Source organism: Hippocampus comes, unplaced genomic scaffold (assembly GCF_001891065.2).
Source record: "Hippocampus comes isolate QL1 unplaced genomic scaffold, H_comes_QL1_v1.1 scaffold214, whole genome shotgun sequence".
Taxonomy (NCBI): domain Eukaryota; kingdom Metazoa; phylum Chordata; class Actinopteri; order Syngnathiformes; family Syngnathidae; genus Hippocampus; species Hippocampus comes.
In genome coordinates, this window is record NW_017804875.1 from 825,657 (window position 1) to 842,380 (window position 16,724).

Consider the following 16,724-nt stretch of genomic DNA (forward strand, 5'->3'; position numbering starts at 1 on the left):
TCAAGTAACGGGATTGATGATAGGCTGACGGAGTCAAATAGCTACATGCGGCTCGCGAGCCGCGGGGTGGCCACCCCTGATGTACAGTAAGGCGTTTTTAGCTGAAAAGAACGACCATGTATAGTCAGGCGTTTTTAGACGAAAAAAAAACAACCATGTAGAGTAAGGCGTTTTAACACGAAAAAAACGACCATGTATAGTAAGGCGTTTTTAGCCGAAAAAAACCGACCATGTATAGTAAGGCGTTTTTTTTTTCGGAAAAAAACGACCATGTATAGTAAGGCGTTTTAGCCGAAAAAAACAACCATGTATAGGAAGGCATTTTTAGCCGAAAAAAACAACCATGTATAGTAAGGCGTTTTGGGCCAAAAAAAAAAATGACATTGTATTGTAAGGCGTTTTTATCCCTAAAAAAACAACCATGTATATTAAGGTTTTTTGGGCCAAAAAAAACGTATAGTAAGGCGTTTTTAGCTGAAAAAAACGATCATGTATAGTAAGGCGTTTTTAGCCGAAAAAAACAACCATGTATATTAAATGACCCTGAGGCTAGCGCAGGCCGAAGGCCAACCTTTTGTGCCTTCAAAAGTCCTCAGTGACCTAAGCCCCCCCACCCCTCCCCCCCTTCCCTACACACACACACACACATACACCACCTGCTGTTGTAGGGCGCTCGTGCAGTCTGTGGAGATGGAGTGATTGGGACATTACAGAGATTGAGCACAAAACTATCAAGCCAATCAAATCTCCATGGAAACCTAATCACAAACATGAATATCGTAATAATAATAATAATCAATAACAATGTGTCATCCTTAGCGTAATGTCATTGTCGGAGCTCAACAACAGCAAGAACTTGTAACATGGGCATACTTAGTTTCTTGTGAAAAGTCATTTTTATTTCAAGTTTATATGAACCAAAAATGAAATACAACAAATGTGTTCATAACCGTCGGTGGGCCTGAATGTGTTGTTAATAAAGTACAAATGATCATTTAAAAAGGATAAATAAGAATGATTAAAGTCTGATCATCGCTTGTATACATTTTTTTGTAAACTTTGACTTGAATGAGAATCCAAGGGGTCAGTCGCTTTTGTTTTATTTTACTTTAAAAAAAAGAAAAGCTTGAGCAGTGACACACACACACACACACTAATTAAGTCCTGATAGATGTTCCCCACTGGCCCTGATGGTGCGCACGTCTGAGTGTGTGAGCAAATATGCACACATATATGTAAATGTGTGTGTGTGTGTGTGTGTGTGTGTGTGTGTGTGTGTGTGTGTACCCTCACGCAGAGCGAGTGCCGGGTCACGAAGGTCAAACTGGAACAAAAGCAAGGAGCAGATCCCAGCTGCCGCGCTAAATATACAGAGCACACACCCCACCCCCACCCTTTCAATGGGAGCGTGCCACCGTCTCTCACACACACACACACACACACACACACACACATCCACTTACACAAATGCACACACAAATCCGGGGTGAGTCGGAGTAGAGGTCATACGGGGACAGCATGCATGCACAGCCAAATCCTTTTCATCTTTTTTAGACTTTACGTACTTGTCAAAGATGCACTTTTAAACTATTAGACAAGGTTTGGGGTTTCCAAGTAGGGCTCAAACAAGAGTTCAGGTTTGAAAGTAAGGTTTGAAGTCTTTAAAAGTAGGCTTTTAATAACTCGTGAGTTTCAAAGGTGGGTGGCTCTGTATGGAGTAATTAGGCAGTCAGGAATGAGTGAATGATTCCGAATGCGGTCGTTGCATTTCGTTCACAAAATGTGATTTTGACGTGGTCTTGATTGTCTGCTGGCTGGCACGGCGGGCATGAGGAACCTGAGCTTCTTCCAGAAGAACCTGTTCGCTCTATTTTTTCTCCACGTGAGCGCTCCCTGCCTCCTCTTGAGGTAGGCAAGAGACTGCGGCAGGCGGCTGTAATCCGGCGGACCGTCTAGGACAGGAAATGCAGCTTAGCGATTTGTAATTAAAAAAAACAAACAAACAAAAAACGGGTTGCCCAGTACGCTACCCTGCACGATAACACTACACAATTCATTCAATGTCAAGTTATTTAGTTATTGTAGTTAGCTAGCTAGCTCTAACTACATCTCTAACTAGCTAGCTAGCTAGTTAGAGATGTTGTCTTGACTTTGAGTTAGTTAGTCACCTATTTCCAGCAGGATAACTGTGGGCGCGTTGTGCATCAAAGCGTCATGCAGGCCGAGCTTCTGCTCGTAGCTCAGCTGTCGGTCCTCGAGTCTGAAGGGCTGCCATTCCTTTGCCTCCTTCTTCTCCACCTCCTCCTCCTCTTTTTTCTTCTCCTCCAACTCCTTGTCCATCTCCTTCGCCGACGCCACTATGATGATCAGCCGGCGGCATTGTCGCATGGTGGCCGCCATGGCATCGTGTGTTGCTGCCATGTCAAGCACAGTTGGCTGGTTAGCGACATATTATTGGTTGGTTTGCCCCATATCACTGACAGTTAGCTAGCTAGATAGTTACCTATTACTGACTTTCCATAGAGAGTTGGCTAGCTATGTCGGATTAACTGTCATTCGTATTTGTGACTGTTGTCATTATCAACTACTCATTCATTGGTGGGCTAATTATCTTGCTATCCCCCTAAAGTTACTCAGCGAGCTAGTTAGCTATCACTTACACCACTCAGTTCTTTAGTTTGCTAGTTGGTCAATTACTAGTTAGTCCCTGAAAGGGTGAATGACAGCCTGTTAAATGATTTAGTTTGTTCGAGTGACTACCTTCTCCCGGGCTGTCATCTCGGCCTGAGATGAAGAGACGGTAGCCATGTCGTTCCTCCAGCCGGCCTGGCAGTATCTGCAGGGCGAAATCAGAAGCCACGCATGACGTCGTCTCAGAGCCTGCAGTGGGAACCACGCTCACCAAGGCGTCGTACGGGAGCCAGTCGGCATCTGAACACACGGCAGATGGCGGTGTGCCATTGGCATTTACTCAGTCATCGATCCGGTTAGGCTTGGAGTATTACTGATTGTAATTAATTTATTGTGGTCCATTTATATTGTTGAGATTCATTTTAAATAGTTAGCATTGGCTTCTGTTTGTTTTTTCTTTGGTTATCTACACAGTACAGACAGCTTGTTAGTTTACTTTGGTTAAACAAATTGAGTCGGTTAGCTACACATTGTATTCTTCAGTTAGCGCGCCCAGTGACATGACCATGAAGCTGTAGTGCTGTTACAGTTTAATGATCGACATATTGTATATCTCGTCCAGTCGTGCACCAGCCAGCCATGATAAGACTAACTAACTAACTAGCTAATTAACTATGATTTCTCCATGTGTCACCTTGTGGACTGACAAAATATCCATGCAGCTTCCTGTACGTCAACACTACATCCACCTTGAAAAAGACCAACAGGAAGATCAGAAGAAGCAGTGAAGAGGCCACGCCCACTGCCACACCAGTGTAGAACCAGCTGTGATTGGCTGTAAGAGGGACAGAAATAGGAAGTAGGACATATTTGGAGGTATGGCGTATGCTTAAGAAGTACTCTGCCAAAACTCTAACCGAGATTGGATAAATCAAATCCAGGCTAAATATGTTCTTTGTCTGGCAAGATATTTCTTCTTACCAGGCAATTTTTGTGTGTGTTTTTTTTTTTCTTATTGCATTACCTTCCACAAGCTGCACCACAAGACAGTCTTTCACCACTAGAGGGCTCTGGATCCGACAGTGAATGGACACGTTGAGGAAACGAGGAAGAACTCTCAAAATGGTCAGGGTGGACTCGCCAAACACGTGGCCTTGGTTTGAAGTGCTAAGGGGAAAAGAGCACCGTGTGGGCGTTTTGTGTATGCGCACGGATTTAATCGTGAAGAGTGACATACTCACAAGTGGAAGGACTCATTGAGCTCCGGGTCTTCGTCTGCAAAGCTGCCGTTCACAATCCAGAACATCGACGTCTCCTTATTCTGGCTGTAGCCCACCAAGGCCAGGCACTTCAACTCCACACGCGCACCTAGCACGTCATCAACGTCTCTTTCTTTACTAGTTAGCATGAACAAAAACCTCGATTTTCTTGGTCAGCTATGTAGTACTGGACACAGTTAATTAGTTATTTAAGTCGTATTATGAACTGTTAGTTCAATTATTTGTTGCTTGACAATGTATTACCGAGTGATGGTTGTTAGGACTGCCCAACATTTTTTTTTTCTTGAAGAGCTGCATCGTATTGAAAGTTGAGTTGTTTACTGTTTTGCCAGTTATTTGTTAGTTACATAGTCAGTGAGTTAGTTAGTATTCTTAACTACTTTTACTTTTTTTGACATTTGGTCTGCAACATTGTTGGTATTGTAGTGAGTGAGTCCCGTGCTACTTGATCCACACAACTGATGACATGAGATGAGGCAGCCCGTTTTGGTCAGTGACAATCACAGCACAAACAATCTTTGGCATGTCCGTGTGTGCACGTGTGTCATTGCTGAACTCACCCATGTCCACGGTGAGTACTTGATCCTGTTGCTGGACCACCTCTGGCTCGATAAGAACTGTCTGTGCCAATGCTAAACCCAAAAGAAATTGAAAAAAAGCTACGAGGTTGACTCATGTCCCGGTAGTTCAATTACAGTACAAATTGGTGCCCACCTTTGTCGATGTGGAGTTGGACACTGCGTGCCGATGTGTACATTCTGCTGTCAAGGCTGATGTCCACAAGGCAAGTGTAAGTGCCGGCGTCCTCCTGCGTGGCTCTACTCAGCCTCAGGCCGCTGTCCTGCCTGCTGATAACCGCGCCCTCTCGCTCTACCAAGCGGCAGTCCTGCATGCATGCACAGTGGCTAAACTTGACCAAGCTAGTTTTACTGAACTATACGAAATTTGGTAGGCATGTCTATCTGGATTAGACTTGCAAAAAAAAAAAAAAAAAGTCTCAAAAAGCCATTCCTGCAGATGCATAGGAAGTCTGCCATTTTGGTTTGAAGCCACCATTTGTTGTATGTTACACCCATCCTTTGATTTTTTTGGGGGGGTGACTCAGCAGTCTATTGTTAGTCGACTTACCAAAACGTCTTACACCCATCCTTTGAGTTACCCTAAACAATTCGAGACTGTTTGAGCCTAGTGAAGCACCGTACCTTCAGCCATCGTATATTAGTCGTATCGTTACGTCGTAGGACGTGGTCCAGCTTGCAGGGGAGGCTCTGGGTGACCCCCAGAGGGATGCTCCTTTCTTCGGCCACGGGGGGACATTGTCCAGGGGACACCAACACGCCAAAGTCAATCGTGAAAGTTTTGTTTTGCACCCTTCACAGCACACAAATATTTAAATCGAGACTCTATCACGTATCGGGACACTCGGTGTGTTTCCATACGTTCTCTGGCAGCTGTAGGAGCCATTATGGGACATCTGCGCGGGCAGGAAGTACAGAAACCCGTCCCTGACTTCCACGCCAGGGGGTAATGACGGCACCGGACCCGCCGACGCCTCCTTTCGGGTCCACGTGACGTTGCCCGTTTCGCCCACGTTGGGACACTTGAGCAGCAGGAGGTGGCCCACACTGACATGGTAGGTGTCTGGCGGCCCCTTGTGGCCTGCAAAGGAAGCACAGACATACGCTCGAGTTTACTGTATGACTTCAAAAACTACAAATGAACTATCATGCTGTATATTATTTTGTGTTGTTTTGGATTGGGTAAAAAGTGTGAACCAAAGGAAAAAAGTAACATTCACAAATCTGAATTTTAAAAAAAATTAAGAAAATGTAAAAAAACTTTTTTTGAAAAGTAAAATTATAAAAATGTTGAAAAAAATAAACAAGTTGTTTCAAGCTGCTATTTTCTGAAAACAAATTTGAAAATAATCGCCAAATGTAAAACACGTTTAAAACGATGGGAAACTTAATTTTAAACTGCAAAACAAACGTTTAAAATTAATAACATGAAAATAATTTTAAAATGTGGATAAAAAAATTCAATGTGAATCAAAATTATGGGGAAAAAATCTAATGTGAAACCTGTTCATCAGCATAAAGAAAATATTTGAAAATGTGAAACAAAATTTTCAATATGTACAATAAATTTGGAAAATATGATAGAAATGAACAAATTAACAAAATTTCAAATGTAATGAATCAGTAGTTATGTTTGTAAAATCGTAGTTTGCTCTTGAATAAGTTTTTTTTTGTTTGTTTCCATTTTTGTACATTAGTATTCTGTTAATGCCTATTTTATACTTCAATCTAAATTTGTTGGTAATTTTGCAAACAATTGTTTACTTTTGTAAACTCATCAATTTTGAAAATCTGAATTTTGCAAACAAATGACCCCATAAACTTAATTTTCTTGCTGGAGGCTCAAACAAGATGGACCTCACTTGACCTAATTTAGACGACACACTGACCTAAAAAATAAAAAAAAGGACGCTTACTGAAAATATTTGACCTGATTACCTCTGCCAAGGAGTGTAAGGCTTCATTTGTTGGTGCTCAGCCTCCTATTTGTGATGATACATTCCCAGTAGCTATGTAGTCAAGCTCACTGTAATGACCAATGTGATTTCTCCCAGCCAATCATAAATCAAACACCTGTTTGGAACATCCCGCAGATGAACAGAGCATAAAAGGAGCTTCCCCGAATCGTTGTCATTCACACGCAAAGATGAGGCGAGGTTCACCTCAAGTCAAACAATTTAAGGACAACTTTCCTCAACGTACTGTTGCAAGGAATTCAGGAATTTCTCTATTGACGCTCCATCGTGTCATCAAAAGGTTCAGCGAATCTGGAGAAATGACTGCATGCAAGCGGCGAGGCCAAAAACCAACATTGAACTGCGCCGTGACCTTCGACCCCTCAGAAGGCACCGCATCCAAATCCGACATCACCGTGATGAGTTACATCATAAAGATTTTTTTAAAATGGATGACGTGAATCTGGCCAAATGTCAGCGTACTCACCGAGCGTGCTGGCCGCAGCGAGCAATATGGCGAACGCGCACAGCCAAGCCATCGCTGCTTTCCGCACACTGAGGGAAGTGAGAAGTGTTGTCGCAACAAGTCGGAAGGCGAAACACACACACACACACACACACGCACTCTCCAAATCCCAGGACAGGCAACAATCTATTGAAGGAGAGCTTCAGTACATATATTGTAGGTTAAACGTGTCTGCCTTTGCTTCCTAAAATGCTGCTGACTATTCTCGCTGCCTTTGGTTCATACTCACATCTGATACGGCTTCTTATTCGCTGCTGCCGAAGCGACTGAATGGACTCGAGTTGCTGTATGATTTACACGTGAACTTACCAGTAAGACGTTGCTGCGACTTCTGCTTGCCGCTTACCTGCACATCCTGTTTTCACATACCGGTACTCATGACACACTGGGTTTTCCTTCAACGGAGCTTCCACCCTCATCAAAGAAACAAGAAAAAACACACACCGCAAAAATGGGCCACTAAACCTCAGTTGGGTTTCGTTTGTATGTTACCTGTAAAAGAAAAAAAAAAAAGTATTTCCTGTTTTTTACCTGCTGCGAAGTCAAAACACACACACACACACACACACATACACACACGTACACAGTCAGTTATGTTAGAGGGTTTACCGAAAGATGTGGCCACCGAGCACCATCAATGAATGTGTGTGTGTGTGTGTGTGTGTGTATGTGTGTGTGTGTGTGTGTGTGTGTGTGTGTGTGTGTGTGTGTGTGTGAGGACGGGGGTTGGATAATGCTCTTGGTAAATCCAAAATAAATGATAAATAATACTGGATGGATAAAATAAGAAATGCCTTTAGATGACCTTCAAAATTGCAGTCAAACATCTCATTGAATTGACTACAACTTTATTGTCAAATGTGCTGTACGTATGTGTAACATACAGCACAAGATTTTATGTTCAAAATGCGACAAATCAAAATTCAATAGCAGAAAAAAGGCCTCTTCAGAGAATTACTTATTTATGTTTAACTTGAGTTTTATTATATACATGGGACAACGATGAATTAATTTCCCACTAGGGGGCACTGTGGTACTTGCAAACAGTTTTGCTCCAGTCAGTCGTCTGTTCATGCTGGTGCACTCAGGCTCATGAGCGAACGGGTTAACCGAGAGGAACCGATTCCAGCCACCTGCCATGATTCTGCTGATCTTTCCCGAGCAAAAAGCATCTGTTTTGTGGGTGAGGAGCTAAACCTACAAGAGAGTGGTCTTTTGGGGGGGCGCTGCCCTCTTGCCCTTCACCGGCATGTGATAGAGGATCTCCTTCCAGAACTTGGACGACGGCGACAGGCAGCGTGACGAGTGCGCTTCCTCTTGCTCCCGTGTGGCGGTCCTGGATGGCGAGGACTTCCCGGTGCAGTTGATCCAGCTCTTCCGGTTCAGCCCCTGGTGCTGATGGTGGTGCTTGTTGTTCTTCCACCAGCACACGGCGCCCTGTTTCCTCCGTAGGTGACGCAGCGACTCTGGGAAGAGAGCCAGCTGGGCTGCGCTCACTTCCTCCAGCTCCACCAGCACCACCTGCCAAAAAATAAAACAACACAAGACTCACTCATGCTTAATCATTCTCTCTCAGTCAATAAGTAATCAGTTTACTCATTCAGTCATTAACTAGCAGTTTTACTATCTCAATCAGTCAATAAGTAATTCACTCACTCATTCACCAATACTTAATCACTGACGCACTTTGCCTCACTCACTGATTCGCATTCATTCATTAACTCAATTACTAACTTATTAACTCACTCCCTTCTTTAATACTCAGCCAGTCACTCATCACCTAAAATGCTCTTTTACACCCAATCACTGATAATCAGCCGCTACTTTACTTTTACTAAGTCCCTCACCCAGTCAATAACTAAACAAGTTATTCATTCACTCATTAACCAATTTAGACTCACTCACTCACTCACTCACTCGTTAACGCATTCACGACTCAATCATGCACTAAGTCACTTCTTGAAGAAAATAACTGTTCTTAACTCACCGACGGAATCACTAACTAACTAACTGCAGCAACTTAGTCCTTCAATCGCCGGCTCACTGACCTTGAGGGTGCCCTCCACGAGTGCTTGATGCATGGCCACCGTCCATTCGTATTGACGGCGCGTGTCCAAACAGACGTCCTCGCCCAGGTTGTTGTTGTTGGTGTGTCGGTTGTTGAGGTGGTGGCGGCTGTGCGTGCAGGTGAAGGACGAGGCGCCGTAGAGCAGCAGGAGTCTGCGGCTGGCCAGCATGTTTTCGTGCACGGTGTCGACCATGGCTGCGGCGGGAATGAACAAACATTCGGACTCCCTCGCTAACAACCAAACCAACCCATTGACAAACCAATTCAATTACCTTGTCCCGGCAGACAGTCTCGTCCAGCTATGAAGAGTTTGTAGCCGCAAGCTTTTTCCAACACTTGTGGCAGAATCTCCATTGCAAACGTTAGCACTCGGTGGCTAACATCCAACTGGCAGCCCAGCGGGTAGTAGGACGTCACATATGCGTCAAACCGCTTCCCGTCGTTCTCTGACGATAATGACAATAGAACAAATGTTTACAGTCGCCTAACCCTCGGCTGGATGACTTAGAATGATTGCGTTTGTCACATTTCTCAGTCTGATTGGGGTTTCTGGATTTATTGCAACTATACCACTGAGCATGCTTGCATGAGCTGCTACAGTATATCACGTAATACGTGCGTTAGCCGCATCACTGAGCATGCTAGTGTTAACTACATCACTTAGCTCAATAACGTTAGGCACGTTAATTAGGATGAGTGGCATTTCTGAGTGTGCTAGCATGATAAACATCCCGTTTGCGCACAAGTGTTAAAGCGCCACTTAGCAGACAAGTGTTAGCCTCATCCAATTAGCATGCTAGCATTGAAAACACACCAACTGGCGTGCTCATGTCATTCACATTTATGCGCCTGATTGCGTTAGCCATGCTATTGTAACAATATCACTGAGAATGCTTGTGTTAGCTGCTACAGTACATCATGTATCGCACGCGTCTTAGCTGCATCACTGTGTGTTCAAATTGAAAAGTTGTGTCACTGCACACGCTAGTATCAATTAGCGTGCTGACAATAAATACGTCACTTAGCATGCTTGTTATTACCCTCGTTTGCATAAAAGACGGCAAAGGAGCTGCGGAAGAACAGCACCACGTCAATCTTGAAATGGAAGTACACCACCACGGCAATCACCGCGAGCGCCGCCACGCCACCGAGCACAACGCCGACGGCAACCTGGACACCTTGCTCTGTAACACACAGGAAGTCAAGGCAATGAGACAAGATGGCGGACGTCAGACGATTTGTAGATTTACCTTGAGGCAGAACGGAAAAGTGAGCCTGAGGAATTCCTCGCGCGCTGTATGCTCGACACGTGTAGTTGATCAGGAAGTCGGCCTCCTCCAGGGAGGAAATGGTCAGCACGCTCTCCATCCACACACCTTTCGGTGGGACGCTCGCACGCCACACGCTGGAACATAGGAAGTTGAAACAACAATGGCAGACAAGAGATAGTCGGAACCCATTACTCATGGAAGCTTCCCAGAAAACAGAGCCATGTCAGCATTTTGGATTATTTATTATTGATTTTATATATATATATATATATATATATATATATAGGTACCGTGGTTCTGATGCAAAGATCCTCTCTGAGTTGTTGGTGGAAATGAAGTCAACGTCATCCAACCAAAAAACGTCCACCATCGCGTCGTCGGGAACGGTGCCGATGCACGGCACAAACACTCGACATGTTCGTGTCAAACGAGATCCTGAAAACAAATAGTGAGCCGTGTTACATGTTAGCAGCTAATGTGTTTTGACATTTCTAACACTTGACCTCTTACCAGGGGCTCCTTTGAGGATATCATTGGCTGGCTGCAGCACTTGGGGCAAGAAGCAGTAATCCTCTGTAACAACAAACAAACACCGTTGACAATTTCGAAATCCCCATTCGCTGCCAAAATGAACGATCTCTGTTGTCCGCTAGGGACAGCGTGAAGGTTGCCTACCTTGCACCCAAGCCTGGATGGACTCCGATATGGACGCCGCCACACCCCCCAGGTTGAAGTTGAGGGTGCACGTGTACGGCTGGTTGTTGCGGCTGTCCACGTTTTTAATTTTCAGCCGCGCTCGGTTGCGGTACACGTGTCCCTCAAAGCCGTCCTCAATCACGTCGCAGCCCTGATAATGCATGATGACAGGTGGACATAACAATAGGACAATGTTTACAAGTGCCTGCCAGGCTAAAAGTGGAAGAACGGTCAAATTGGTAAAAAGCAATTTGGTAAAAAAGGTCGTTCGTTCGGTTGTCCTTCGTTTTTGCTTTTGACTGTTCACTCATTCATTATGTAGTTCATTTCCCGTCTGTCAGTAAATAAGTCAGTCTGTCAGTCCTCTCTAAATTTGTTCGACGACCCATTAGTTTGTGAGTTACTTTACCTCTTGGATGATTAGGTAATTTGTTCGAGAATTACTTTGGTGCGAAAATATGTTGTGGTTTCCAACCGGACAAAGGCGTGACTCACTCTGTACCATGTGACGGAGGCGCGGACGCCGTAGCTTCGAAGCGTTTTGAAGACCTCTTTGATTGGACAGGACAGCGTGTCGGTCACGCCGACTGTGAGGACCTGAAAGGCTTTGCGCGGTCGACCGCACTCGCCTCGCAGCGGGCGCTCCACCACCAACCTGGTGGACTGCTTGAAGCAACCTGACGTGCTGGTCCTGGAAGAGGGAGCGGACCAATCAGCAAGCAAAAATGGCAGGGAAGAGGCGGGGCTTACGAGTGGCAAAAAAGGCGTGGCCTCACATGTCAGAAGAGAACACTGATTCATTCAATTTGAATTAATAACTTCATTCAAATTATTTGAAATGCAAAAGGGTTCATCTATTCATCTTTTAAAACAAACCAAAAGCAATGTATTTAAGTTATATATTCAATTCATAAATTCAAAGGAAATTAAATGTAAATACAGTTCACTCGGTTTCATGAAAATAAATACCGATGAATTAAATATGAGCCTAATTCTGTTTTCTGAAATTGAAACTGTATAACATTTAAAATAATTAAATTAATTGTATTGGACCTTTTTAATAGGAACTTATCACACTCATTTATTCCACTAATTCAGTGAATTAATTACACTGAATGTAATCCTTTTACATGTCTTCCTTGTTTCACATTCAAATTTTTTTTTCACATAAGTAATTCAAATCATTCACAAAGTCGCCTTTATTCACATTCTTCAATTTCACGTTATTTATAAAATCCAATTCAAAAATGAATTCAGTTCAGTTTACTATTCATTTCAAACAACGAACTACGATGAGACTACAACTACAATAGACTAAATTGCGTGAGTTTCGCGTCTACTACTTGGATGGCGAGGCGTTACCTGAGCACACACTGGTAATGTCCGTCGTGGCGCATGGTGACGTTGAGTAACCACAGGGTCTGCCCTCGGATGAGGACGCGGCGGCTGACGTTTCGGAGCGCTCGTCCAGTCTCCACGTGGTACCAGTTCACCTCGTAAGAGGCTGCCGACAAGTTGAAGACGTCGGGAGATGCCAGCGTGCAGTTGATCATGGCCGCATCGCCCGGCACTGAAAACACGCGCTCAAACTGAACCTCGTAGTCTTTGCACTCATCTGAAAAAAAAAAGGGAAAAAAGTTACTTAGTTAGCTATTTAGCTCGTTCGTTCATTCGTTCATCTGTCCGTTAGTTAGTTGGATTGTTTTTCAGTGATTTGATTCATCTTTTTTTTTTTAGTCGCTTATTACAAACATTTTTTGTTGTAATTTTGTGAGCAAGTGAGAAAGCAATAAATGGTTCTTCTTTGTCAGTTAGTTGGTTTGTTTGCTCGTTAGGCAGCGTGTTAGTACTTTAGTTGGTTTGTAACATTGGTTGTCAGCAAGTTAGTTCATTCGTGTTTGTATTTCGCATTTCATTTTTCAGCAAGTTAGTGAGCTCGCTTGGTTTGTTAGTGGGTTAGTTTGACCGCTAGTTTGTTGGCCGGTGAGCTAGTGAGTTTGCGCATTTGTAAGTTAATTTGTTTGTTGGATCTTTCATCGTTGAGTTAGCTTGTCAGTTTATTTCGAAGAGATTTAGTCTGTTTCTTCATCAAATCAAGCTTGAGTTAGTCACTTATTTCATAAGTTAGCTAGCTAGCTAGCTCCTGGTCTTTGCTGGCCATCCAACCTCATGAGACATTTTGATGGGATTTTAGCCAAGTGAATATGACCTAATTCCCAAGAACTCAAAAGTATTTTTCCACACTTGCCTCGATCCCACCACACCAAATGACCACTTTTTCTCACTACTTTTCACTGAGACGTGCCTGTTTAAAAATCAATAGTATTGCTCCAACGTTTCCAGGATATTACAACACAAGCATGAAAGTTGAATGAGTAAACATGTGGTTCACCTTGACCCATTCAGGATTTTCCCAGTGTCCAGCCAGCGTGACCCACCACCACTAGTCAGCCCCCCGGCCAGAGTCCCAGCACCGCTACTCACCCTGAGCTGCATGAGTCCAGTCGACGCTTTGCACCACCACCAACAGCAGGAGGGTCCGCACACGGACGCACATGACTGAAACACACATACAACATACATACGTGAAGGATCGACAGCTGTCGTGTGAGGATGGTAAACAGCGGTAGGCCGGAGGACAAGGTGTGCCTTCCTTCTCTGTCGCCTCCCGCATGAGCAATTGCTCGGGAAGCTCACGATTTAATGCCATAACCCCCCCCCAAAAAATATGACGCAAGGCTACTGTGTAACCACATGGAAGCAGGCCAGTTTAGCAGCCTGTGTGCGTGTGAGAAAGTGCGCCCGTTCATTTGTTGGTTAGTTTGGATGTTTACTGCACATGAGTTAGTGAGTTAACTAGTTACTAGTGCTTTGTCAGTCAGTAAGTTTGACACTTAGTTGATTAATTCATCACACAGTCGGTCAGCTCCATAAATTTGTGTAGGATAGACACTTGGTTTGTAGTTGGTTTGTTTATTTGCCACTTAGTTAGCTCATTATTTATCTAGTCAGTTAGCTGTTTGGTTTGTTTGTTCATTAGCTAGTTACATTAATGTGTGACTGACTAAGTTGGATGTTTAGGTTTTTTCTTTCCTTTTTTTGAGTAGTTATGAGTTTGCTAGTTGGCTGAAAGTGAATTGGTTAGTTGGTCACGTTAAGAAGTGTGTGAGGTTTATACATTAGTGAGTATAGAGTTGGTGAATCAGCTAATTAATTTGCCGTTTAGCTCGGGAGTTGGCTGTTTTCATTTGTTCGATCACTAGTTAGTTTAATGGGTGACTGAGTTAGTTGGGTAGTTTGTTTAGTTAGTTCATTAGCTAAGTAGCTTGCTCGTTGACCCCTTTTGAAAGATTTAGATTATTTTACCTATCTGGTCTGTTCTCAGTCAGTCTTGCCTCTCGTTCGCTCATTAGTTCTTCAGTTTCTGCAATTATCGTCATTAATTTTAATTACACCCACGCTGAGGTCTCGCCTGTTTTTCATCTTTCCCCTCAAGCCGTGCAGCAAGAAAAGAAGCTGAGCCAGCCGCATGAGCACGCCCAGAGTGGGAACTCACAACCGACAGTTCTCGACATTTACAGTTAGGTTGGCTTTTATTTTGTCATTCAACTTCCCACTACTACGCATACAACTTGTTTGAATAGTCATCATGACAAAAGCATTGATTTTTTTGTGTCATCTTTCAATTGAAGGCAACATTTGTCAACAAGTAGTCTTCGGTGAGACTTTTTTGAAACATCACATCCGACACCTATGAGTACGACTTCCTGTGTGAACACTCACCAGTGAAAGTCATTCTTTTTCATGCACATTTCAAATTTCAACCAACATTTGGCAACAATTAGAGTTGTGGCTTTTGGCTTTTGAAATTCAACCTTAGTACTACTTCACATGTGAACATCCTCCAATCAAGGTCACTTTTTTTTTTTACTTAAAATTAATAATTAAAATTAAGATCTGTCAACAGAAATTACAATTTTATACTCCACATCACGTCGTTTTTTTTTTCTACTCCTGGTGTGAACATTTGCCAATAAAAGCCATGCTTTTTCTCAAATTTTCATTTGTGTTTCATCAGAGGTAACACTTGTCACCAAATACATGGTTACATTTTATTTGGAAAATCCACGTGCAAATGCAGAAGCACTTCCTGGAGTGCGTTTTATTTTGAAGTTCCTTATCTCATTAGAACCTGCTTGGGTTCACTGCTATGTGACAGACATTGAGACAGTCATCGATAAAAGGTACCGGTAACCTGATTTGTAAGTGCAAATTTAGAACCTATATTCATCCACTCTTAGATTTCTAGATTTCAAGTTGAATTTTTTTGAAAAACAGCACTACAGTCCCAGGACACTTTTTGAGTGACACCCATGGGCGTGTGTGGACTACGTTTTCCAAAACAATTCTTGGTATGCTGATTCCAGGCAACGGCTTGAGACTTTTATTTTGAAATGATTTTTTTCTCCCTGAGTTCCCAAGTAAATCACAGAAATTGAGCCTCTGCCAATAAAAGTCATTCTTTTTCATGTGAAACTTACATTTGAATTCTCATGTTGTCACCATTGAGATTGGTAGAGACCCAATTTGAAAAGCCACAAAACAAGGCCGCACCTTTCCGGGTGTGTGTACTATTTTCCAAGCAAAATTGTATGTTGACAATAGAGGGATTCTCTGCAATAAATATATATTTTTTAAATACCGAAATTCAACAACAGAATTCATTGACACTTACTATTTTGAAACCCTGTCATTGATTCTCTAAAAACGTTCATTATATCTTAAAAAAAAAAAAGCCCTGACAATGTGCGCTAGCGCCCCAACTTCCTGGGGTGACCTTGATGGCAACCCAGGAGGAGGTTGAATATTCAGGCCGGATTAAAACTCACCTGTGTGGCGGTGATGATGACTTGGTGGTGGTCACATGACAGCCTTCTTATGACATTCATCTGGTGGTCTGAGGAATCGAACGTGTGTCTTCTTCGTCGCCAGCCGCTTCGTCATCTGAGCAAAGACACATGTTGTAACTTCTTGGGAGTTGAGCAATCGCTTCTGGGAGGCGCACGCACACACACACACACACACACACACACACACACACACACACACACACACACACACACACACACACGCACAAGCCCTGGCATGTGTTTACATTCCACAGAGCTGCTTCACTTTTTAGGGGCGTCTTCCTGTGGCGGTATCTGGTGGCAAATGTACTGTAGTTCTATTTTTGTTCAACTGATCGATTTTGTTACTTTTTTGCTGATTTCCTGACATTTTGCATGGGGATTTCTTTTTTTGGGGGCAGATTTTATTTTATTTTTTAAATATTCCTTATTTTTTTGATACATGTCCATATTGCTAATTTTTATACAGCCTTTGTTTTTGCTGATTTCCTGAAATTCTGGGTGGTGATTTTTTAAAATTACTTTTTCATCATTTCATGTGCATACTGCTAATTTGATGTAGCTTTTATAAAAATTTACATTTTTTGTTGTTGTTGGTTCACTGTATTTTTTCTCTTTTGGCTTATGTACAGTACTTTTTTATTTACATTTTGCAGATTTTATGTTATTTCGATTTTTTGTTTTTTTTTGCTGGTATTTGAAGTTTTTTTTGATTCCATTTCATATATATTTCATATATTTTCATATTGTTAAATTATTTCATGTACAGTATTTTTACATTTTGGGATCTGAATTCAATTATTTAAAAT

At 42.8% G+C, this 16,724-nt stretch overlaps 2 protein-coding genes across 8 annotated transcripts; both read right to left on the reverse strand.

The window, feature by feature from the left end:
- Nucleotides 1–877: 877 nt before the first annotated feature.
- Nucleotides 878–7,463, reverse strand: LOC109522385 (interleukin-1 receptor type 1-like). Of its 4 annotated transcripts, none has more exons than XM_019880933.1 (12): nt 7,200–7,463; nt 6,932–6,985; nt 5,351–5,570; nt 5,114–5,282; nt 4,626–4,797; nt 4,472–4,543; nt 3,873–3,999; nt 3,656–3,798; nt 3,326–3,466; nt 2,761–2,931; nt 2,169–2,414; nt 878–1,952 (listed from the first exon to the last, which is right to left on the reverse strand). In XM_019880933.1, the coding sequence occupies exons 2-12, from the start codon at nt 6,981–6,983 to the stop codon at nt 1,774–1,776; spliced, it is 1,692 nt and encodes a 563-aa protein (XP_019736492.1). In that variant the 5' UTR covers nt 6,984–6,985; nt 7,200–7,463; the 3' UTR covers nt 878–1,773. The 4 variants fall into 4 exon arrangements, with proteins under 4 accessions (XP_019736492.1, XP_019736483.1, XP_019736476.1 ...); XM_019880924.1 differs by having other exon boundaries at nt 6,932–6,999; XM_019880917.1 differs by having other exon boundaries at nt 6,932–7,096.
- A 452-nt stretch (nt 7,464–7,915) lies between these two features.
- LOC109522256 (interleukin-1 receptor type 1) lies at nt 7,916–16,059 on the reverse strand. Of its 4 annotated transcripts, none has more exons than XR_002169542.1 (12): nt 13,490–13,696; nt 12,368–12,620; nt 11,501–11,696; nt 10,985–11,156; nt 10,820–10,882; nt 10,600–10,744; nt 10,289–10,443; nt 10,079–10,222; nt 9,311–9,484; nt 9,019–9,233; nt 8,073–8,491; nt 7,916–8,036 (listed from the first exon to the last, which is right to left on the reverse strand). XR_002169542.1 is itself a non-coding variant. In XM_019880659.1 (12 exons), the coding sequence occupies exons 2-12, from the start codon at nt 13,560–13,562 to the stop codon at nt 8,168–8,170; spliced, it is 1,914 nt and encodes a 637-aa protein (XP_019736218.1). In that variant the 5' UTR covers nt 13,563–13,564; nt 15,895–16,059; the 3' UTR covers nt 7,916–8,167. The 4 variants fall into 4 exon arrangements, 3 of the variants coding, with proteins under 3 accessions (XP_019736218.1, XP_019736206.1, XP_019736225.1); XM_019880659.1 differs by adding an exon at nt 15,895–16,059 and having other exon boundaries at nt 7,916–8,491; nt 13,490–13,564; XM_019880647.1 differs by having other exon boundaries at nt 7,916–8,491.
- Nucleotides 16,060–16,724: the final 665 nt, after the last annotated feature.

Bases quoted from the DNA above. Each gene is read 5' to 3' on its own strand.
- LOC109522385 (XM_019880933.1), bottom strand. From the start codon at position 6,983: ATGGCTTGGCTGTGCGCGTTCGCCATATTGCTCGCTGCGGCCAGCACG. The intron at 2,932-3,325 runs GTGACACATGGA...CCGTGTGTTCAG, and splicing joins ATATTTTGTCAGTCCACAAG to ATGCCGACTGGCTCCCGTAC. The intron at 1,953-2,168 runs GTGACTAACTAA...TTCCTGTCCTAG, and splicing joins AGTTATCCTGCTGGAAATAG to ACGGTCCGCCGGATTACAGC.
- LOC109522256 (XM_019880647.1), bottom strand. From the start codon at position 13,679: ATGCGGGAGGCGACAGAGAAGGAAGGCACACCTTGTCCTCCGGCCTAC. The intron at 12,621-13,489 runs GTGAGTAGCGGT...TTTTTTTTTCAG, and splicing joins CTGGACTCATGCAGCTCAGG to ATGAGTGCAAAGACTACGAG. The intron at 8,492-9,018 runs GTCAGTGAGCCG...ATTTTTTGGCAG, and splicing joins TCGTGGAGGGCACCCTCAAG to GTGGTGCTGGTGGAGCTGGA.